The 23494-nt window shown below is 63.5% G+C and overlaps 1 protein-coding gene across 3 annotated transcripts in view; it reads right to left on the reverse strand.

The window, feature by feature from the left end:
* BCR (BCR activator of RhoGEF and GTPase) overlaps window positions 1–23494 on the reverse strand; it is an 87073-nt gene that overhangs the window by 9727 nt on the left and 53852 nt on the right. For 2 of the 3 annotated variants that reach the window (XM_086349076.1, XM_086349077.1), the window contains exons 5-16: window positions 23230–23337; window positions 20138–20198; window positions 18893–18945; window positions 17021–17161; window positions 14155–14276; window positions 13115–13283; window positions 11945–12064; window positions 11132–11207; window positions 9864–9968; window positions 9191–9265; window positions 7293–7390; window positions 5707–5841 (exon numbers count right to left, since the gene is read on the reverse strand). In XM_086349076.1, coding sequence (XP_086205202.1) covers window positions 5707–5841; window positions 7293–7390; window positions 9191–9265; window positions 9864–9968; window positions 11132–11207; window positions 11945–12064; window positions 13115–13283; window positions 14155–14276; window positions 17021–17161; window positions 18893–18945; window positions 20138–20198; window positions 23230–23337 — 1263 coding nt within the window. Of the gene's footprint in view, window positions 1–5706; window positions 5842–7292; window positions 7391–9190; window positions 9266–9863; window positions 9969–11131; window positions 11208–11944; window positions 12065–13114; window positions 13284–14154; window positions 14277–17020; window positions 17162–18025; window positions 18119–18892; window positions 18946–20137; window positions 20199–23229; window positions 23338–23494 lie in introns of those variants that run through there. The other variant, XM_086349078.1, reaches the window with a different exon arrangement.

Genomic DNA, 23494 nt, shown 5'->3' on the forward strand with positions numbered 1-23494 from the left:
CCTCACCCGCCTTCTTAGAGACTGTGGCTTCCTCCGGGATGTGCTCAGCACCCAGGACGGGCCAGCAGGACCTCCCCGGCCCTCCAGACCGAGCCCCACATGTCTCACCCTGTAACCTGCTCCCAGGAGTGGTCCCAAGAGGGGACCAGAGATGCCCCCGCCCCCCAGAAGGGGACACGGCCCTCCAGCCTCTGTCTCTCTAGTGCATTCCTGGAGCTCTGACCTCTGTGTCCTTAACTCCTTCCTACCCTCCCCCGACCCCAACCACACTCCAGCATCACCCCAAGACCCAGAGGACAGCTCTGATCAAAAAAAAGACAGGGGACCTCCCCGGGCGGTACCATGGTTGAGAATCCGCCAGGCAAGGTAGGGGATGCGGGTTCGAGCCCTGGTTTGGGAACTAAGCCCTCAAGCCACACCTAGGGAGTCCACGTGTGGCGATGCAAGAGCCTGCATGACGTGGCGGGGACCCCAAGTGCCACTGCAAAGACCCGACGCACCCCAATAAATAAGAAGCAAACAGTAACGGGCTTGTCGAGGATGCTGAGAAACAGGAGCCCTCGGGCACCTCCACGGGGACGTGAACTGCTGCAGCTGCTCGGGAAGAGCAGGTCAACAGCTCAGAGCGCCAACCTTGGCGGCGACCCAGCGACTCCCCCCCGGCTCTCCACACAGGAAGGAGGAAGCCGTCTGTTATCACGCCGACCATGCCACACTCGCACGGCGCTCACCGTCACGGCCACGAATGGGAAGTGGCCCAGGTGCCCCCCAACTGGAGAACAGACAGAGGAGCTAAACGTGCCGTGTGGACACATGCGTGAGGCAGGGCCCAGCCAAAAAAGGGAGTGTGGTGAACGCACCATGAGCGCGTGACCCTCAGAAATGTTTTGCTAAGTGGGGGAAGCCAGTCACGGAAACCGCGTCACAGAGCGCGTGTGTTTACACAGAACACGCAGCGTGAGCAATCGTTGAGTCAATACGTCGTGTGCGCCTCTTCGAGAGCCCATGGACTGTAGCCCGCCAGGCTCTCTGTCCATGAGATTCTCCAGACAAGAATGCTGCAGTGGGTTGCCATGCCCTCCTTCAGGGCATCTCCCCTCCCCAGGGATCGAACCTGCATGTCCTGCACTGCAGGTTGGTTCTTTAGACTGAGCACATCCATACACAAAAAGCACATCAGCCTGGGCCCGGGGGTGGGAACAGGGAAACCGCTTTGAGAGGACAGAAATATTCTCAAACGCGATTGTTGTTAACGGTCGTAAAACACTGTAAATTACTAAGATCACTGATTATCTCCCTGGTGGCTCAGACAGTAAAGAATCTGCCGGCAATGCAGGAGACCTGGGTTTGATCCCTGGTTCGGGAAGCCTGGCAGGCTACAGTCCAAGGGGCCCCAAAGAGCCGGACACGACTGAGTGAGTAACACTCTCACTTTTCACTGGCTGCTTCTCTACTTGAAAGGGAAGCGGTGGATGTCAGTCAGTGAAGAAAAGATGCAGAGTCCCACACGGGACCGCAACTGGAGCAAGGAGGTCCCAGGCCTCGCCGCACCGCTCCTCGTGGCGGCAGAGGCTCTGGGAAGCTGAGTCCCCGAGGGGCTCTGTGGCTCCACACAACTTCTACAGCCTAAAACCGGCCTCAAACGGTTAACAACCATCTGCACCCCTCACGTTCATGGGGCCGGAGACCCCGCGGACCTGCCCACTCCAAGGGGCTGTCACCGTTGATGCCCTGAGACACGTTAGCACCTCATCCATCTCTGACCACCCCCCAGCACCCCCCGACTTCCCAGCACCCACGTGGCCCTGGCACGTGAATGACCATGGGGAACAGATCGTGGCCAGCCCTGAGATAACCCTGATGGCAGGTGGGCCTGGGGACTCTGTGGCACTTATCTGATGCCCACTGACCATCTTCCTCCTGCCCAATCCGTCTCCAGGGCTCCCACCCACACTCTGGCTGGCTGGGGTTAGAGGAGAATGCAAGTGCCCCAAGGACCGAACGACAGCAATGTAAAGTCACCCTCTGAGCAGAAGAGACGGACACTGCACACAGAGGCGAGAGAAGGAAAACGGAAGGAAGGGATTCGCGACGCCTCGAGGCTCCACCTTCCCTGGGCTCTGCTGACCTTGCGACGCCCCCTGCTCCCAGGCCAGTGGTTCCTGAACCCAAGACTCCCCAACACAGTCTGGGGGATCGGGTGGATCCAGAACCCTGACCTGGGGGGTGAGGACCCAGCTCCCCGGACGACTGTGACGCCTCCGGGCCTGACAGCGTGTTCGGTTTCCGCCCCTGGCCCCTTGGGGCCCGCTGACCTGGGCTGGCTCCAGGTTCTCCCCACGCCCCCCTCGGACACTGCGGGGTGCTGTGCCCGCCCTCTGCTCATGGGAAGGGCTCTGCACTCAGCTTCTGAGTTGAGGTGTGTGTGACGGAGGGGGAGAGGACTCGGGGGGTGGGGGTGTGTGGTGTAGCCACCCCTCCCCCACAGCAGGACAGGCAGGGCCACCCGCCCCTCGCACGTGGCCAGGCTGGGAGACCACCTGGAATTGCTGGGAAAGCCCCCATTTAGGCAGGCTGGGCCCGGGAGTCACCGACAGCCTCCCCGAGGTGCCCCCCACAGAGATACGCGTCCACGGGGGAGGGGGGCGGCTGGCTGGGGTCCCGGGCTGTCGTCAGCATGACCGGCCTCCCCTGACTGCCTTCCTTCCTCCTGCTGAGGATCCAGACTCGTAAACAAGCCCGGCCGCCCCCAGCCTGAGTCACAGACCCCCTCCCGCCCCTCCCGGACGTCCCCGGGACTGATGACAGCTCTGAGTCACCCCAGGTCCCAGGAGGGAGCGGGGCTGGGGGACCCGAGTCTGCAGGCCCCTCTGACCCGCTTTCCAGCTGCAGACAAGCCCTCGTTTTCTGTGCTCCGCCATTCGCACTTTCACAAGCTGAAGGTTTGGGGCAACGCTGCGTTGTCAGACGCTGGTTGGCACTTCTGAGGAATGAAGTCTTGTTTTTTTCACTAAGGCACCTACACTGCTTTTTCCAGGCGTGATGCTATTGCACACTCTGACCTCAGAACAGTGTCGACACAGCCTTTACACGCACTGGGAAACCGGAAACCTCACGTGACCTGCTTCCCTGCGGCACCTCTGAGGTATGCCTGCAGGTCTTGTCCCCAAGAGACGGGTTTTAGCAAGAACCCTGCTAAGACAGAGTCGGACGTGACTGAGCGACTGAACTGAACCGCTAAGTCAGTTAAGCAAAAATCCCCTGCCCTGGGGACTTGCCTGGCGGTCCGCTGGTTGAGAGTCCGCCCTGCTGTGCCGGGGGTCGTGGGTTCAAACCCTGGTTGGAGAACTAGGATCCCCAAGGGCCACAACACAAAGTCCAGGCCCTGAATGAGAGCTCTTCTGTGCCGCAACTAAGGCCCCACGCAGCCAAATAAACAGAGGGTAAAAATTTAAGAAAAAATTAAAACAAACAAACAAACAAACAACCCACTGTCAATATTTAACCATCCTCAACCTGTGACCACGCTGGTCGTCCCCGCCTTCCTGGTGACGTCCGAATGACCCGGGCCTGTCTTCAGCAAGAATCCCACTAGAACAGCGCAGCCAGAAACCCCCTCAGTCCCGCTGTTATCTGACTACCACCGCTCTCTCCTGGTGGTTCAGACGGTAAAGAATCTGCCCCCACGCGGAGACCCCGGTTCGATCTCTCTTTCCAGAGAGAGCCTGACTCCATAAAGGAGGAAGACGACTGTTCCCTTTCCTGTCTGAGACCCCCGGTTACCCAGCAGCAGTGCTCGGAGGCCGCGGTTCAGATCCCGCCACCCCCGGGACCCCAGTCCCGCAGGAGGACGCAGAGGAACCAAAGTCGAGAAAAGGAATTGGGCGCCCAGCCTGCCAGCTCACCATGGGCTGGGCAAGGTGTAGGCAGAGCCTGGGTGTGGGGGCGGACGCTGGGGCAGGGGTACAAAGGAGGCCAGCGGTCCTCGAGCGCGGAGGCGATGACGGAGGCCCCGAGCGATGACCAGCGCGAGGCAGCTGCCTGAACACCGCCGCGCTCAGAGGCGTCCGGCTCGGGACGCCCACGGAACAGCCCTGCCTGGGCAATGCCCTGCCGTCCATCAAGGCCACCGAGGCGGCCTCCTGCCAGGGCGGGAGACACGGGTTCGATCCTTGGTCCGAGAAGACCCCACCTGCTGTGGAGGAGCGTGTTGCGTGCTAGCTGCTCACGGCCACCGAGCTTGTGTTCTAGAGCCCGGGGGGCTGCAGCCGCTGAAGCCCCCGCGAGAGTCCGCGCTGCTCCGAGACGAGAGGAGCTGCGGCGGCGGGGAGTCCGTGCCCTGCAGCCACCGTAGCCCCTGCTCACTGCAACCAGAGAGGAGCCCGAGCTGAGACGGAGACCCAGTGAAGCAAACGATATGTACGTATATATAATAATAACAAATTAAATAAATGTTTTTTAAGTAACCACTTAGAAGAAAACAAAAATGGGATGGTCAGCAGTGAGGTTGGAATCCCTGGGATTCCACGCAGAGTCACAGCCACCCTGGGCTGCCCCTGCCCGAGGAGCACCCAGCCCCAGGCGCCGTCAGCTTCCTGTCCTTGGGTCTCGGCTCGGCGCAGCCAGGACTGTCCGTGCCAACCCCCCACCTCCCCCAGCGCCCTTGCCCCGTGGTGCCAGTCCCAAGGCATAGGGGTCCCTGGAGGCCGCAAGCTGGCCAGTTCCCTAAGCAGCTTCTCAGGCACCGTGCCCCTCCCAGGAAGCCAGCCAGACAGCCGTGGCAGGGACAGAGCCCCCTGCCAGGCGAGGACTCCCCAGGGTCGCAGCAAGACGAGGAACTCGAGGAGTGTGAGTCACCTTCTCTGCCTGGAGGTTTTCACTTCCTGCACCGGGGAAGGGAGCCCTGTCCTCCCACGGCTACCTGGCACGTCCAGCCACTCCCCCAGGAGGCCTCATGGCAGGGGGCTTCCCAGGGCACTGGGGGAGCAGTCAGGGCCCACCTCCAGGGCGGGGCAGGCAGGAGCCCCCTTAGCTGGGTTCGGTCAGCTGCCCCGTAAGGAAAGAGGGTGCTGGGGCTTCCTTCTGGGGTGCAGAGCCGTGCAGGTGAGGCTGTGAGAAGGACAAGGCGGGTGGTTCTGCAAGAGCTGGGGGGCACGTCCTGTCCTTGGAAGGCTGAGGGCCCAGAGGGCTTGGACCTGGGGACCCCTCCCCAGTCCTCTGTGAGACTTCCTCCTGACCCACCAGGGGCTCCTCTGCCAGCTCCGGGGGGCCAGCGGGGGGACCGGCGCCCGCCCACAGAGGGAGGCGGCTGCAGGCCTGGAAGTGGGGTCTACACGCCAAAGAGGGGGTGCCAGGCGGGGAGACTCAGAGTCTCAGGTTTTTCCAATTAGAGGTGGCTCCTGACTGCCAAGGGCAACCCTGCAGGGTGCCACCTCAGGCTCTCCAGAGGCCAGGGTGGCACAAGGCCTCCTGGAAAAACAGGTAGAGCTGGAATTCCTTCGGGGACGAGACACTGAGTGACAGACAGGCTGGGGCGGAAAGGGACCCACGACGGTGCCAGCCCAGGTCTCCCATGCCGACGATTCAGAGCCGGGCCTGCCTCACTGTGTCCCCCACCCCCCGCCTTGGTGTCTCCGGGCGTCAAACAGGAAGAGCACAGAGCACCCGGAGGCGGGGAGCCCACGGGGAGCGGAGGGGCCACCTCACCTGTGCCTGGCCCTTGCCCACGATCCGGTCCGTGCTCTCCCCACCGTCCTCCTTGGCGAGCCTGGTCTTGTGGTAACACTTCTCGTAGCACAGGATCCTCAGGGTCTGCGAGCCTTCCAGCTCGATCTCAAACTCCTGCGCCCCGAGAGAGGAGGAAAGCCCCCAGGTTACTGGGCAGGCCCCGCGGAGGGGCGGCCAGCGCTGCTGGCCAAAGGGGCCTCTGAACAGCAGCCCCTTCCCGCACAGACAGCTCCCCTGAGGCCCCGTGGCGAGACCCTCCCCACTGTCGCCCCACAGTGCAGACCCTCAGCAGCCGGTGCCCCGTGAACATCACACCACCGGCTAGTCTGGGAGCTTCCGGAAGCTCTGGGCGCCTCTCATGCCTAACCCAAGCTCCGGGAGCCGGCATCTCGCACAGGGTGGTCCCCGAACCACCTGCAGCAGAGGCCCCGGGGCGGGGTGTGGGAGTGGGGGGGTGGCTGGTTACAAACGCAGACCTGCTGTGGGCTCTGGGGGCCCACTGATCACGACCAGCGCCCTCCAGGTGGGTTGACACCTGGGGGCCAGGGTCGGCGGGCAGGGGAGCGCTCTGTCCTTCGCGCTCAGCTTTGCTGAGCTGCTCCGAGGACAGTCTATTTGAACGGAAAAAATAAACATTGACCCAGGGAGGCGACCCAGGCGAGGCGAAAGAGGGACCCGGGAGGAGGGCTCTCCTGCAGGCTCTTGGTGTGTCTGCCGTGGGTGCGTGGGGCCTGCTTCCTCCTCCATCATCCCCACGGCACCTCGGGAACTCCAGTGCTTCCCAGCAGGGTTTCACCGGCATGGGTTCTTGGTGGGGAGACGGGGGTCGGGGGTTGGGAGAGCAGGTATTTCTGAGTCTGAATTGGGAACCTGCGAGGACCTAGACAGCCCACACGTGCAGCCAGGGTGGTGGGCCGCCCAGAAGCCCCTCAGCCCAAGCTCGGTCTCTGCAGCCCCTCGGTGGTGTCCAGAGCCCGGCATGCGCTGCCTCTGCAGGGTCACGCCCTCCTGCATGGGTCTGCCTGGCTCCGACACCCCCTGCCCCACCCCGGACAGCCCTGGCGCCCGGTGTTCTCACGACCAGGCAGGTCCGCCGGCTCCCCAGGCCCGCGCTCTGAGGGCGGCGTGTGGCACGTCTAATGATCACAGAGACCAGGGTCCTCTCCAGCCCAGCGAGGCAACCCCCACCCCAGGAGCAGAGCTCCGGCTTCCAGGCCTCGAGTGTCACGGCGCCCAAGGCTCATTCCAATTTCCAAGCAAAAACACCATGGAAACCTTCCAGATAAACACTCGGCAATAATAGGGGCCTTAATGCTAAGAAGCCCTTCGAAGCTCTTTTTCCAGATGCTCTGCCAGCAAAACAAGTGTCTCCGTCACTGGCGGTGGGGGGAAGAGGGGTGTGTGTGTGCAGGCGAATTCTCAGGAACACGGAGATAAAATCTCCTGGCCCGCCTGCTCCCCCGGGAGATTCCGGGAACGGCTGCTGGCACAGAGGCCGGCAGGGAAGCCCTCAGGGTCAGAGCCCGTGGACGGAGCACCTCGTTTGCCGGGAAGTGGGGCCTCACCTCGTTCCAATTGGGCTCGGCTGTGTCCCTGTAGACGCGTGTCTTGGCTTTATTTACAAAGTAGCCGAAGGAATCCACCTCCAGGGTGCAGTACAGACCTAGGGGGCACACGGAGAGCGGGACTGACCACATGGCCCTTTGTCAGCCATCTCTCTCAGAAAAGCAGGTGTTATTTTCTAAATCATAAAGAAAAAAAGTGTCTTGGGTTTTTTTGGTAGCGCTCTGACGCCTGCGGGATCTTGGGACCCCAACCCAGGATGGAAGCGGTGCCCCCATGCCCTGCAGTGCAAGCGCGAGACCACCTGGAGAGTTCTCGGTTTTCTTTCTAAAACAAGACACCAAAACGGTGCCATCAAGACAGCCTCACGTCACACGGGTGCAGCCAGAAGCCAGCACCCGTCACGACACTCGCTCCCCTGCTCACGGACAGCAGCTCGGCGCTGGGAGGGAAGTGGGGTAGGGCCGTGGACAGGGGCTCGGTTCATTGGGGTATTAATGAAGTTCTCCAGGCAAGAGTACTGGTGTGGATAGCCCTTCCCTTCTCCAGCAGATCTTTCCTGACCCAGGGATGGAACCTGGGTCTCCTGCATCGCAGGCAGATTCTTTACCGTCTGAGCCCCAGAGAAGCCCTATTAATAAAGTTACTATAGGGCAAAGCGAAAATGTGTATTTGAATAAGTATTCAGGCTTATTCAAATCTAGTTATAGTTTTAACTTATCCACCAGAAGTTGTGTTGCTTCCTTTAACGAATGGCTCTACTGAGGTATGAACGACTGTACCTTCACACTCACCCACTGTGAGCGTCCAGTGGGTGCTCTTGGGTGAGTTTACGGAGTTCTGCAGGCGTCACGCCTTCAGTTTTAGTGCACTTCCGTCACTCCTAAAAAGACCTCTTCCCATTTTTCCCATTCAACCACAAATCTATAAATCTGCTTTTTCCGTCTATCCAAATCTTTTGTTCATTTTTAAAAGGCTGGGCTGTCTCAGGCATCGCACTGTAACCCTTCTCGATAGATCCTGGATACAAAGCCCTGATCGTATCCACCCGGCCTGGAAACAGCTTCTCTTCTGGGGCTCGTCAGGCACGTCTGGTTCGGTTTTGTAGTGACGGTGGCACGGTCAGAAGGGTGCCTGCCTCGTGTCCTCCTCCACGGGGCCCTAAGAGCTCGGGGGTCAGGCTGGCAGGCGAGTGTGTGCCGAGCCTGCGCTGCAGCGTGACCAACCCTCACCGCTCCCGAGTGGCTGGGACAGATGGCCCCGAGGGGAGGGATTAAAAGGGTACCCCTTTGGCACATCAGAGCAGCAAAATCTCCCCGGCACCAGGGTCAGGGTGCCAGCCCTCAGCCTCCTGGAGACCTGGGCTGCACTGTGTTGATGTTCAAGTCGCTCAGTCGTGTCCAACTCTTTGCAACCCCATGGACTACAGCACACCAGGCCTCCCTGTCCATCACCGACTCCCAGAGTTCACTCAAACTCATGTCCACTGAGTCGGTGATGCCATCCAACCACCTCATCCTCTGTCATCCCCTTCTCCTCCTGCCCTCAATCTTTCCCAGCATCAGAGTCTTTTCCAATGAGTCAGCTCTTCGCATCAGGTGGCCAAAGTATTGGAGTTTCAGCTTCAGCATCAGTCCTTCCGAGGAACACTCAGGACTGATTTCCTTGTCTGTAGCGAAACCTGACCCTACAATTGCACGACCTGCCTGCAGGGGGCAGCTCCCAGCTCCCAGAGTCTGAAGAGACAGAAGCAGGCAGAGGCAAGGTCCACCCTGGAAAGCAACCCCACTCCCAGCGGGCGTGAGCGAGCACCACACCTTCGGGCGGTCAGCCACCTCCCGGGTACCCGCGCCCTCCGGCTCAGGGTCCGGCCACCTTACTCCCCACACCAGCCACCTACTTGAACTCTGCTTAAAGCCGCTGGCAGAGTGGACGATGACATTCAGGAACCCGTAGAGCCCAGGAGATTCGTCATCTGTGCAAGAGACCAGAGAGGTGAGCGCCCGTCCTCCTGGCAGGGGCAGGCAGGAGCTGGGCTCTGCTTCAGGGACCCTCTTGGGGCTGGGCGGGGGGCACCGCGTGACTGTCACTCGCTTAGCGGGGGACCAGGCGACAACGTGAGCAGGACCACATCTGCTGTGGCCTCCACTCGGCCTTAGGATCGAGTGCTACGTTCACAACGTGGGCAAACCAGGGGCGGAGACGAGACGTGACGGGCTCTCAGGACAGGAGAGGGGCTGGGGAGCACGTCACGTGGATGAGGCGCAGTGTGCAGAGCACGCTCTTGTGTGCAAGCGCGTGTGCACGAGTGTAAGAGTGAACGCAGGTGTGGCACGACCACACGTGGGGGGATGGGGAGCAGGGCCAGACCAGAGCACAGAGGGTCTGGGGAGCCGCTCGGGACTCAGGACCAAGTCTCCGGTCCCCTGGGTCACCCCAGCTTGTCCCGTCCACTCCAGGGAGAAGCCGACAGGAGCACACACAAGCCCAAGCATGGAGGTCCCCAGCCCCAGGGCAGCCCCAACAGCAGTAAGGAACGGCGGCCTGGAGGGTGCGGGGTGGGGGCGGCCCACCTTCCTTGTTGATGGTCAGCGGGATGCTGTGGACGGTCTGCAGTTTGACACATGAGTTCGTCAGCATCTGCAGCTCCACGGACGTCAGCGAGAAGCTCTTGAAACCTGAGATGGGAGCACAGGGGTGCCAGCCAGTGAGTCCACCCGGCTCCTCAGAACCCCGGGACCCCCTGGAGCATTTTTTCCAGCTACCCTCACAGCGGGCCCTCAGCACACCCCGGTGAGGGGGCCCACAGCGTCCAGGTGCTCCCAGGGAGGAGCCGCTAAGGGATGGGGAGGCGTGGCCCGGGGGGCGTGGAGGGAATCTTAGCAAGATGCTCACACAGGGTCGCCTGCCACCTCGGCTTGGCCGTATGGCGGTCATGAGGGGCGACCCAGGGCAGCTTCCTGTGGGGTCTCCCCAGACACCCAGTGCAGCTCTATCTGCTGCGCCCCCATCTCTCCACCAGGTGGGGGAACAGAGCTCACTTCTGAGCAGAGGACAGATGCTGTAAGTGGTCTGGACCTCTGGTTATAACTGGACACCCGTGATGGGAACATGGGCCGGGTCCAGGCACCAGCTGTCAGAGCCGCCAGGAGCACCCCGTCCCCAGAGACGGTGCCCTGCGGGGGACAAGGCAGAGGCATGTGGAGCCCCCCGCCTACCTGGGATGCGGGGCTCAGCCTGGCTGCCCCTGCAAGAGGCACAGGCAGGAAGTTCTCAGCAAGAACAGCTCGGGAGTCCCGAGTCACGGGGTGGGGGGCGGCGGGGAGCAGAGGAGGGAAGCAGGCGGCCGCAGCCCCAGGTCGGGGGCAAGGCCTGCCCTCCAGCCCTGAAGGCAGCCAGGCAGCACGGGACAGCTGTGAGCTGAGCAGAAGAGACCCGCTAATACACAGGGAAGCGCCCAGAGAAGGGCCCGTCCTGGCTCGGGCTGGGTGCCCCGGCCCAACAGCGGTCAAGCACAGGGGAGTAGGGCCAGCAGGGTGTGGCCGCCCAGCCGGCATCTGCGGGGTGGGGGGCAGGTGAGGCGGGGGTGGGGGAGCCCCAGGGGCAGGCAGGGTTCACGGGGGGAGGTCAGAGGGCAGGCTGGTGGTGGGCAGTCACAGAAGGCACGGGGTCCTTTCAGGACAGCCCCTCCTCAACCATCTCGTGTGTCAGGGCTCCAAGGCACACCTCACTTGGATGAGTCCCACAGCCCAGCCCGCTGGGGAAAACGAGGTCAGAGACCACAGTGCCAAAGTCCTGAACCCACACCTGGAGCCCACAGCCTGGCCCGGGGGCCACTCACATTTCTTCTGCTGCTCCCGGATGTTCTCTCTCCACTCGGCCCGCTCGTAGTCGGAGGAGATCAGGAACGTGTAACTCTGGGGGCAGCGGGAGAGCACAGCCCAGTTATCGCCACCCCGCTGGCCGGGCACCCAGGGGACCGGGCTCCATCCCGGCCATCACGTGCAGCCGGCAGCGAACCCGCTCGGGGCGCCCACAGCCCCGCGCTGCAGGCGTCAGAGCTGGGGGGTAGTGGGGTCTCAGGGCGACGCATCGCAGCACAGGGCCACCGGGTCCCCAGGATGGATGTGCCGAGGGGAGGGCTGATGCCCACCAGCCCGGGCCCTGACGCGGAGGCAGCGGCCCCCGCAGAGCCCCTGGGCAGGCGAGCGATGCCCACAGAGAAAAGCCCTCAGGGTAGAAGTGAAGCGTCCCCTCAGGCCCACGGGCTCCCAGACTGCATCCTTGCGCTGAGAGCCTGTGAGCCCCCAACGCTATGGAGACGCCCCTGGAGCCCCCGCCATCTCCCAGCTGTGGGGGTCCGTGTGCCAGGCCACACAAGCTTCTGGGGCCGAAAAGGGACCACAGGCAACCGGAGGGGTGGGGCGTGGGTGTGGCTGGCGAGTCGGGCGTGGTCTGTGGGTGGGGCGTGGCCTACAGGGTGTGATCGGCAGGTAGGGCTGAGACTGGCGGTAGGGGCTTGGCCTGTGGGCGTGACCGGTAGTGGGGGGGCGCGGCCTGTGGGCGTGACCTGGCTGTCATATGGGCGTGACCTGTGGGCAGGGCGCGGCCTGTGAGGGGCATGGTCCGCAGAGTGTGGCCGGTGGTCACTCACCTTCCCGTTGCGGCTGTGCACGCGGAAGGCCATATTCGGGGACATGAGGAGCAGCAGCGACTCCTGCTCCGAGAGCTTCTTCCTCAGCCTCTCGATGGCCTTGCTGCCCTTGTTCGCTCTCTGCGGGGAGAGGGTGCGGCCACGTGTCCAGCCCCGACCCAGCGCTGCGCGCTCCTGCTTAGCCTGCCCGCGGGCCTGGACCCTCGGTCCGCAGAGGACAGAAGCCCGTGGACAGGGCCTCGGCCGCACTGTCCAGGCCGGGCCCGGGCTGCCAGACGTGCTCAGTGCATGCTCCTTGAGGGTTACAGGCCTTCCCCTCACGGACCTCCCTTCTGTCACTTTGCCCAAACTTAGGGCAATGTCCAGGGGCCCGTTGTGATCCTGAGGGCCCCTCCCTGCTCCCGGGTCTGCACATTTTGACCTCACGTCTCCTGGGAGTGAGGGGCCTGTGCAGGGCGAGACGTGTCCCCAGGACCTGGCAGGGAAAACCCTCTCTTCTCCCAGCCGTGCACCGCCCTCCTGAAGCCTCCGTCCCAGGGGCACAGCCTGGATACGCGCAGCAGTGGACGGGGCTCGACAGCCCTTGGGACACTCTGCCCCGGCCAGACAAACAGACAACCCAGAGTTCACGCCAGCCCGGAGCTCCGGGGACCCCCCATCCCCTGGGGTTTGTGGTGCAGCAGGGCGGGCAGGGGCGGGCTGCGAAGGACGCCTGTCCCGCTGCACCCACCGCAGCAGCTGGTGTCCCTGGACATCAACCTTCTGGGGACCCACCCCGTCCTTGGCTGCCACACAGTGCCTATAGACCGACCCTACAGGTTGGGGGCTCACCCTCGCTGTTCCTTCAGAACACTGCTCCTCTCCAGAAACAACCAGGGGTCTGCCGGGTACAGGTCAGACCCTCCGGAGGGGCCGTATCCCGCACCTGGGACTCGCTCCCCATCGGGGCAGTTGTAACAGGGACAGTGGGGCGACCGCCCCCCGCCCCCCACCCGATCCTGGACGGCTCCATGTCTGATGGGATGCCTGGTGCTCTGAATGCTCTCGGGGCCCCAGCAGGTCCCAGAGACCCGCAGTGGGTCAGAGGCCCAGCAGAACTCGCCCGCTGGGAGGTGCTGCTGCCCCTGGAGCTGCAGAGCCAGCCTAGCGCCCACCCCCCGCCCCACACACCTTCTCTCTCTGGATGTCACTCTTGATCTGGGAGATCTTGACCTTCATGGCATCCAGCTCCTCGTCCAGCACCAGAGGGATGCTGGGTGCAGCCTCCGACTCGTCCACCGTCTGGAAGCTGAGGTCCGTGAGCGGGATGTACCACTTGCAGTCGTACTGCTGGGCTTTGCTGGATGTGGGGCGGGGGGGGGGGGCACGTTAACAGGCTGCCCACCTTCCTCCGCTTAAGTCACTGTTTCCAGTCTAGGAGCCCTGAGGTCACGGCCATGACGTCTACCTGACCTTCAAACCCTGCCCGTGGTCCCCGAGACAAGCGGACACTGGCGACCGGGCCCCGGTGCCCCTGTGCTGGGGCACTGCTCGCGTGGGACCCAGGCCCAGGGTCTGCCACGCCTCATCCACTGTATCCTGACGCGGTAGACCTTCCAGGCCCCCAGTGACAGTCAGGACAGGACTGCAGACGCCCCCAGGGCTGCAGTTTGAGGGGCTGCAAATCCACCCAGTATAAGCCCCCTCTTGACAGACAGACAGGGAAGATGAAGCTCTCTTCTGATTGAACCCACCCAGCACGGCGACAGCAGGGGGGCTGAAGAGCCCAGCTGAGTGACTGGTCTCTTCCCCCGTTGCTGCCCCTGCACAGGCCACCGCGTTCTCGGCCATCAGCTGGTGATGTCTGCCAAGGGCCGGGGCGGGGCAGGCACCATGCGTGCCCCACCTACAGCAGACCCTGCACCCCCAGACCTCTCTGGGTCACGACCTGACAGCCCCCCTGAGGTCACAGTCAGGCTCCCCTGTTCCTGTTAAGAGTCAACAGCCCAGTCACTCACGCTGACCCAGGACATCTGCTAATGATGACCTCTGACCATGAGCCTGGCACCGCGTTCCAGGTGGAAACAGACTGTAGCTTAACGACAGTGGCCTGGCCCACAGGGGGATGACCTCTGCAAGCTGACTGGCAAGAACACCCAGTTTCCTTATGTAGAAACCGCCCCGGGTGCCCTGGACCCTCCGCCGGGCCGGGGGGCCACAGGGTCACTCACCCCCCGCTCTGCTTCTTGAGCTTGGTGCAGAGCAGCAGGTCGGTGAAGAGGAAGACGTGCCGCAGCTTGCGGGCCCCCTCCACCAGCTCCACCATGAAGCTGTCCTTGAGCAGCTGCCGGTGCTGTGGGCAGGGCGAGGGGGGCGTGGTCAGGGCGAGGGGGCGTGGTCAGGGCGAGGGGGCGTGGGCAGGGCAGGGGTCGGGGCTTCCGACCCCCACCTCCACCCCCCAGCGCCCCCTCCGCCTGCAAACACCTCAAACCCCTTGCCCTCTGTCCATTAAAGTCCCCAAGTGCCCGGGGCACACGGCCTGTGGGGGAGGGTGCGTGGACAGGGTCTCGGCCGCCGGCGTAGAGGCCGGAGGGCACGGCGCAGCCCGGGGGTTGGAGAGCCCGTCTGAGCAAGGGCGGCCCGGGCCTCCCTCCCCAGGACAGCCCTGGACACCCGGGCGGGAGGCAGGCCAGAAGAGGGGACAATCTCGTGTGGGGGACCAGTAAGAAGGGCCCGTTGCTGAGGGCGGACAGCCGCCTGGTGAGTGGGGTGGGGCAGGGCCGGGAGGACTCAGAGAGGGGGACGGTCACGCTCAAGGCCAGGCCCGGATTTGCAGGCATCAGAAGGCCAGGCAGGGGTCCCCCAATTGGGACCCTGCATTCCAGTCCTTCTCAGGTCACAGCCCGCTGATGGACAGAAGCCCACACAGGGGTCACGTGTCTAATGCAGGCCCCGAGCCCCAAGGAGGCCTTGAACAGCAGGCGGACTCGAGGCACCGGTGCCCTGGCAAGCCCTGCGCCTCTGTCCCGGCGGCTTCCCTGAAACAGAGGGGCGGGTGTCCCCAGCTCACACAGGTCCAGGGCGTGGGGCGGTAGGTCGGTCGCCAGCCGACAACCAGCGGCCACCACCTCGTCACCTGGATCAATGCTGTGCCGTGCCGAGGCCAGGCGGAGAGGCTGCCCCACCACACCCTGGGGGAGGGTCCTTGTGCCCATTTTACAGACCGGGAGCTCCGCCACCCGCCCCCGCCAGTGCAGAAAGCAAGCAGGGACTCAGGGCTCTGTGCCCAGGGGGAGAGAGACCCTGCTCACCCAGCCTCAGGGAAGGCCCCTCAGAAAGCGCAACGCCTCCCCCCAAGTCTGCAATGGCTGGGGCGGGTGTGGGGCGGTGCAGAGTGTCAGGCCCGCTCATCATGCAGAACTCCAGAGCCGCCTCACCACAGCCTCCCCAGCAGGTCTGGGCACCCGTACCCTAGATTCTTCTTGGGGAGGCTGTGCCTCTCTGAATCCCCTGCCAACGCTCGGCCAGAGCCCCCCCAGAAGCGAGTGCAGCCTGGGCTGGCCACCCCCCCCCCAACACCCACGTCACCATTACGTTCGGGTGGGCTCACAGCAGCCCGCCAGGCCCTGGCACGGAGCGCGGATGGTTCACACGGGCACTGCCCATGCTGACCGCACCGTACGTGCGAGGGCGGGAGGGCTGCCCGCAAGCCAAGCCACGACATGGGGTCACTGCCCTCCGCCCACCTGTGCCCCCGGGGGGTGTGGGGTCGTGGGCATCTAACGGCGGGGTGTGTGCAGGTCCCGGGATCTGAAGTCCTCGAGGGACAAACGGGGCGATGTCCCCTCGGCAGGGACTCGGCAGAAGGTTCTCCAGCCCAGGAGGCAAGACCGGGGGACCTTCTGTGAGTTGGAGGGGGACCCGAACGGGCTCAGCTACTGGACGTCGCCAGCAGAGGGCGCCCAACCTCCAGCTGAGAGGCGGACCGTCCCCCAGCCGTGGTCCCCGCGGAAGGAGGCAGTGACTAGAGACCCAGGAACAAGGGCCAGACTGCCGACTGCAGGCGACACCTGACCAAAGGCAGCTGCTTCCAGCGATCGAAGGAGCAGGAAGGCTCGTCTCCTCGGGGATGCCCGCTGCAGCGGGAGGCACGGCACAGACTCGACGTACCCTGAAGCCGCTTCCCGGGAGGGGAGACAGCCATGGCAAGGCTGTCTTGGCGGAAGCAACTCTCATGTCTGCTGAGGTCACGTGAACTTGTGACCAGGGAGGCTGGGCACGCATGCACGACTTCCCCCAGAGATTAGGAGCTTCGGGCCGAGAGCCACTTGCCGGCTGCTCAGAGTGCCCGGCGGGTCAGACTGGGCACCACCGAGCCCGGGGGACTCGAAGGAGCAGGAAGGGGAGGAAGCGGCTCCCAGCAGTGGCGACCGTCAGGTTCACCGCCCGGCCCACATGCCCCGTCCCTGCCTGCTCCCGCCCCGGCACACGTCCAGCAAAGGGTGCTCACGCTGGACGCCAGCCCCCTGACTGGCACACCTCTGCCATCTTACTGCAAGCTGCCTGGCACGGGCGGGCCCCTCCCGGGAAGGGTGGAGGCAGCCAGGGCGGCACCTGGCCCCTCTGCGCCACACTCTCGCCTCCAGGGACAACGGAGGGCAAGAGGGGCTCTCGGTGTGGCAGGGGGAGAGGAGGGGAAGGGGAACCCCCCAGGAGGACGTCAACCCCGTTCTCAGCTACGAACATACCACGCCCCGCTCCCTTTCTTGCCCGGGAAGTCCTTAAACCCGCTGTCAACCGTCTTATTGTGAAAGAACACCCAGGGGAGCATGGAGCGGTCTCCAGGCAGACAAATGCCATCTGCCTTCTGGCCCACCTCTGGGACCCCGATCCGGCAGAAGTGTGGGGGGCTCTGGACACAACCCCCGCAGCAAGGCCACCACATCCCTGCAACCCCACCTGGACGCCCTGCCCGCCGGCCGGGGTCCACCCTGCCAGGGTCAAAGGCCCCCAGGGTCAGGCGTCTCTGCTGTGCTGAGCTGCAGGGACACAGGGGGGCCCGGTGTCCCCCGCCGGGGCAGTGGCCACTGCACTCACCTCTCCCTTCTTCACGGTCATGGACTGCCGGCGGGGCGTGATCTCCTCGTTGATGCTGGACAGGAAGTTCTGCGAGATGCGGAGGGCGTCCTGCAGCAGCGGGTGGTCAGGGTGGCTGGGGGGCGTGTGTTTCAGCAAGTCCTGCATCGGGGGAAGGGTCGAGTCAGAGCCGCTGGGTCCATTGGCCGTGCGAGCTGCAGACACGCTGGGGCGGGGTGGGGGGGACCCGGGGCCACCCTTCTGACAGCCGGGGCCGCGTGGTGCACCACCCCTAGGGGAGGTCCCGAGCGGAGCCCACAAGCCAATGCTGTTTGCACGCTGCTGAGAGAGGCTCCACACTGCGGCTCTGGGGCAGGTTTCTGCAGCCAGGGCCAGGAAACTCTGGGTGGGGGCGGCCCCATGCCCTGCAGGAGACTGGCACCATCACTGGCCTCTGCCCACTCGATGCCAGTGGTGCCCCCTCGTGTGTGGCGGCGTCAAGCGAAACCGCCTCTGGATGTGTTTCGTGTCCACCGAGACCACCCGGGGGGCGCTGGCCTGTGTGAGGTCAGCAGAAAGCCCCCAACCTTCCCGACTCCTGCTCTCTTAGATCAGAGCCTGGGAATTCCTCTCCATGGGGGATGCCCATAATCTGAGCTCAAAAGTCAACGGCTCTCTGGTCCAGAGACACAGAACCCTCTTGGCTCCCAAATCCTATGTCAACAAGAGCCTGGGGAAACGAGACAAGTCAGGGGAGACTCCGGCGTGGGGGTCCCAGGCCAGCCCCTCCGCCAGGCCTGAGCTCATCGCTGCCAGGGGGTCAAAGGAAGGGCCTCCAGGGCTCCAGAGCCAGAGCCTGGCAAACGTGTGCAAACCACCAATCTCAGCTCATCTGCCTCCATCCACGAAGTCTCTGAGACGTAAGACATTACGAAACGAGCAGTGCGTGGGAAACCGTGCAGCTCGGAGAAGAACGAGGCAGAGCTGCCTGGGGCGCCACCGGCCTGACGCAGCACACGGGGGCCGACGGCGGGCACGGAACGGCGGGCCCAGCACGTCTCCGAGTGATTAAAATACGTCACGTGTGTCAGCATTAAGGACCCTCCGGTGGTGGGTTCACTGTGGGCAGGGAGGAGGAAAGGAAACGCACACTTTTATAGGCTTCTGCGAGCTGGTCGTTCGTTTTTTAAAAAAATGCGTGCGTAAGACTTGCTCTAAAGACCTATGGATAGGGTCGCCGGGCAGTAGGGCTGGGGGCCTTCTTTCCTCTGCTTTTGTTTCTCGGTATTAAGATGACCAGGCTGCCCAGGCGGCGCGAGTGTTAAAGAGCCCACCTGCCAACACAGGAGATGTAAGAGACGTGGGTTCGATCCCTGGGTCGGGAAGATCCCCTGGAGGAGGGCACGGTAACCCACTCCGGTATCCTTGCCTGGAGAATCCCACGGACAGAGGAGCCTTGCAGGCTACCGTCCAGAGGGTCGAAAAGAGTTGGACATGACTGAGCACGCACACACTGAATGACGGTCACTTAACAACGTGTGAGTGACTCCCCGCTGTCCTCAGGAGCAGCCCCGCTGGGCGGGCCCCCTGGCGCGCTGTCCATCTGGTGGAGGGTGTGGTCCAACCGCAGCCCAGGCGGGCACCTGGCATCCGTGCCCTGCCCCCTCCCTCGGGAGAGCGTCTCCATTCTCGAGCCCCTCCCCACCTGTGCCTGCTCTGATGAGGCACCGGGAGCCCCAGACCACCCTCACCCCAGGAGCCCGGGAAAGGAGAGGCGCCTCACTCCTGCATGCTCAGTACAGCTGCAGGGCAGAAAAGAGGGCAGGTGAGCAGAGCTGACCAACAGCGGCCCCAGCCCCAAGACAGCAGAAGCCAAGAGCCCCGGGGACTCACGTGCAGGACCAGCGTGCTCCGGGTCACCCGGTCCACGGGCTTGTACAGCAGGGCTGTGGGGAGACAGGCAGGGGATGAGAGGTCGCACGTGCAGGAGGCCGACCGCCCGCCCTGGCTGCAAGGGTGGAGGAGGGGGTGGCCCCCAGCCCACATCCCCAGGGTACCCCACCTCCCCTCTGCCTGGGGACCGGCGGGGAACCCGGCGCCTTGGAAGGCTGGGGATGTCACTGTGGGCTTTCGGTCCGTGACGTCAGCGCCGGGTCTGGGGCTGATCCAGGACCCAAGCCTGCGAGGCTGCCTCGGCAGCAAGCACTCAAAGGCGGGGGTCAGGGAGCCAGCCGGCTCCCTGGGAGGATGGGCCGGCGCAGGTCCCTGGGAGGATGGGCTGGCCTGAGTCCCTGTGGGCAGAACAGCCAGCTGGTCTCCACGCGGACCCAGGCCTGGCGCTGAGACACAGCTCCCGGTTGAACCGGTGGGTCAGCTCATTTGCTTTCTAGTATTCACGCGTGCAGGCTGTGCCGGCCTTGGCCGAGCGAGCAGCATCCTCAGCTGCCTTACGGGCGCTTTTGGACCCCTGGACGCAGCGGCCTGGAGCCCCAGTGGTCGGGCTGCCCCCTCTGCTCTGTGGCTGGCATGGCCCGTTGCGCGCACGGGACTCGCTGTGTTTTCCTGTGTCGGGGGCACCTCTGCCCGTGACCCCCTCAGGCAGTGCAAGCTGTGCACTCACCCCATTTCACAGACGTGGGGGAGACCGGCTTGGAGCGGGGTGGAGCTCTGGCCCGGCTCCTATCACACGTGCTGTGCTCTGTGAGTGAACATCCTCCCGAGACCCTAACAGCCAGGAGTGAGGCGGACCTTCTCATTCCTGAGCCCACTCTGCCCAGAGGGAGGAGGGCAAACACCGGCCTGGGGGCCTTGCCACTCGGCTCTGACCCCTGCCCAGCCACTCGGGACCCGCCCTCTACACGGGTCCTTCTATCCTAAACCCGCTGCGTCATCTGGAAGAAGGGACAATACAGTCCCCCACAAGGTTGCTGGACGACACCATGGCGCTGAGAGGCCCGGGGGGCGTCCCGCGTGATCCCTGGCGGCGGCCACAGGTCCTGCCCGCTCCCTGCTCCCTTCCTCGTGACTGGAGGTCTGCAGCAGCGCAGGGGGGCCCGGCTGGGCGCCCTGTCCCCTCGCAGCAGCCACCCCCACAACTCCCCCAGGGAGCACGCAGGGGCCTCGGCACTGAGAACTCACTTTCCAGAGAGTTCTTGGTCGTCTGGTCCTTGGCCTCCTTGTTGCTCCTGGCTCGCAGGTTCTGCAGAGAGAAGAGCACGTTTTCATGCGGGGTGAACAGAGCGGCCTTGATGGTGGCAGCGAGCTCACCCCCAGGAACCTCGGGCAGAAACCTCAGCATCCTTTCAGCCACAAACCTCAGGGGTGTGTCTGGGTCACAGCATGAGGGGCGAGGCCAACTTCAGCATCGGAAAGTCTCTGTGAGACGCCCTGGAGGCTGAACAGCCCCCTCGTGCTGGGACGTCCCCAGGGGACACAGTCGGCCCTGGCCGAGGCCTCTGGCGCAGAGTGTCTTGCAAACCCAGACCAAAGGCAGCACCTGTCCTGGGGGCGCGGACCGGCTTCCTCGCCCCAGTTAACAGCGTGCTTGGACGCAGGGGCCGGGGCAAGGGCTGTCAGAGCACCCCGCGTCGGGGCAGTCACCAGCAGGCAGGCTGCCTCCATCCCTCTCCGGACTTTGCAAACGTCCTTGCCCAGGATGCAAGCAGAGCTTTTTTAGCGGGTGGGTCATTTTTCAACTTAATTGCATTCACAGGAGCTGCCAATTCGGTCCGAGGTACCAAGAGAAAGGGAATGAAAGGGCCCTGTGTGCCTGAAATCGTCCCTGAAAAGACGCTGTGGTTAATCCCAGCGCGAGGACTGGGAGCAAGAGAAACCCCAGCTGGAGACTGCGTTCCTAACCTCTCGGGCCACAGGAAACCTCCAGGGCCAGCCGCCCAATAAGCCCTGGTGCCCCTCCTGGGCGTTTAGTTCTCTGCAGGGGCTCCTCCATCACCTGTCTCAGCAGCTCCCAGAGGGCAGGGGAGGGGGAGTGGGGAGCGTGCGTGAGAGCTCAAATCTGCAAAATTCAGGTGCTGCTCCGGTGAGCCGGGGCAGCAGCCCACGCTGGGCGCCCCTGGAAGGCACCATGCATGTGGGCCCCTTCATCGTCTGGGAGCTCGGTGGGGGGAGTGGGGGGAGGGACTGCCTTAAGGAAACTTACAAGTTTGGTTTAACCCCGCAGCTCCCAAACCAACTACAGACTCCAGAAGCCCTTTGCACTTGATTCCCGTTACCTATTTATCAGAGGCTTCCCTGGTGGCTCAGATGGTAAATGCAATGCAAGAGACCTGGGTTTCATCCCTGGGTCGGAAGATCCCCCTGGAGAAGGGAATGGCTACTCGCCTGAGGAATTTCACGGACAGAGGAGCCTGGCGGACTACAATCAATCCACGGGGGTCACAAAGAGTTGGACAGGACTGAGTGACTAACGTTTTCACTTTTTCCCCTTGTCACACCGGTTTATTATCCGGGGAGCTCGGGCTCATGGAACCCAGCACGGGCAACTCCGGTCTGACCGGACGATGACGAACACGGATTTCTCAGGCTGGTCCCGGGAGAGATGAAGGACCACTGCTCCATGTCCTTGGAGGTGGAGCTCCCGTCCCCACGGCCGAGCTCTGACCCCCACCCCTGAATGCAACCCCCTACACCTGTGGCCTGCTCCTTCCGTGTCCTTGTGGCTCATTCCACGTTCCGTGTGGTTCTAGTTTCTCTGGGCCTGTTTTTCTGCTGTTTGTTAGTTATCTGGCTCAGTTGCAGCACACAGATCTTCATTGCGGCGTGTGGGATCTAGTTCCCTGGCCAGGGATCGAACCCTGCATTGGGAGCACAGAGTCTCAGCCACCGGACCCCCAGGGAAGTCCCTCTCTGGGTCTTTTTTAAAACAGGGATGGAGAACCCGAGTGGACACCGCCCGATGGTACAAAACTTCACGGCAGCCTGGCCGCTGGCTGCCCCCGAGCACAGTCCTGTTTCCCATGCCCGGGTGGGGCTTGGATCCCCTCCTGCACGTGGTCAGCGGGACCCCGTAAGCCCCGGGTGGTGTCCACCGTCACTTCCTCCTGTTTCTGTAGAAACCTGTCTGGGTGGACGTGAACGCGGCCCCGTTTAAGTGCAGCCGATCTTAAAACGTTACGACTCTTAATTTGTCAAGGTCACCTAGGGACTCAGTGCCCGCACCCCAGCTGTTGGGGGTGTGAGGGCTGCTAGTTTAATGAGTGAACGAGAGAACAGACCCAACGCTCCAGGCCAACTGGGGCAGCTGTGGAGGGCAGCGTGGAGCCAGCCTGCGGCCCTGGGTGCGGGCCGCATCTGCATGACCAGCAGCACCATGTTTCTGGCTTCCGTTTCTCTTCCTAAAGCTGAGTTCTTGGGGCTTCCTTGGGGGTCCACTGGTTAAGACTCCGCGCTACCAATGCAGGGGACACGGGTTCGATCCCTGGTCGGGGAACTAAGATCCCACAAGGAGGCAAAAGGTAAGAAATTGGAAAAAAAAAAAAAAAAAAGGCAGCCGAGTTCTCACTCAGAGGTCTTCCCACGCAGAATCCTTGCTTGGCGGAGCAGGCAGGTCAGGGCTCTGAGGAAGAAGAACCCCAGGAAGAGGAAGGTATCCCCCCACTGCAGGGAAGAGCAGGATGGGCAGGGCGGGGAGGACCCAGCACGGTCACCAGCAGCCCCTGGTGACTGGTCTCCTGCCTCCGGGGGCTCTTCCAAGGCCCCTCCTTGTACTGAGACTCCAGGGATTGAGGTTTCAGAGCTGCTGGGCTGGTGAGGCTGGCAGCCTGCAGCTTCCCCCGTCGTGGGTGGGCAGCCCACCCTGCGCTGGCTGTAAGCCCCAGAGGAGTGGAGCATGAGGCCCCCACCTGCTCTCCACCTGCAAGGTGCAATGTCGGCCTCTGGCTCGGGTGTCAAAACCCTCTGTTCCTGGGGACCTCATAGACAAGCGCAAGACAACATCTGTCCAGGCTGCCCAGACGGACCCCCGAGCCGGGCCCTAGCGGCTGGGAGGGCAGGGAGCGTCCGAGGCTGCTCAGGACTGCAACCCCACCCCGGCTGGGGCTGACAGGGCCCACCCGCAGGCATCCGGAAACAGAGGTTCACGACCAGACCTCGGTGTGCAGTGCGTGTTCTCTGGGGTCACGGCATGCCCACGATCGCCCACGGCGCTCCACTCCCCCGGCCCCACCCAGGGAGGTGGAGGGGCACACCTCTCTGAACAGCATCATGCGTACCTCAGAGATTTCTGCAAACTGAGCATTGGCTTGACAGCACTTCTCGGCTGTTTCCATGGCAACTTCATAGTTGTCCACAAAGGCCCGGTACACACCCAGCTGGCTGGCCTGCGGGGAGGAAGGGAGAGACAGTGGGACGGGTGCCGGGCAGGAGCGGGGCAGGTGGTCTCCGACCCTCAGTGCTGGGCTCCCCTAAGCCCAGCTGCAGCAGCTGGCGCAGGGCTGCAGGGACCTCAGCTCCCCGCCGCTCCCCGCCGCCCACCTC

Source organism: Bos grunniens, chromosome 17, assembly GCF_055505025.1.
Source record: "Bos grunniens cultivar Pamir isolate PY7600 chromosome 17, Bosgru_T2T1.0, whole genome shotgun sequence".
Classification (NCBI taxonomy): Eukaryota; Metazoa; Chordata; class Mammalia; order Artiodactyla; family Bovidae; genus Bos; species Bos grunniens.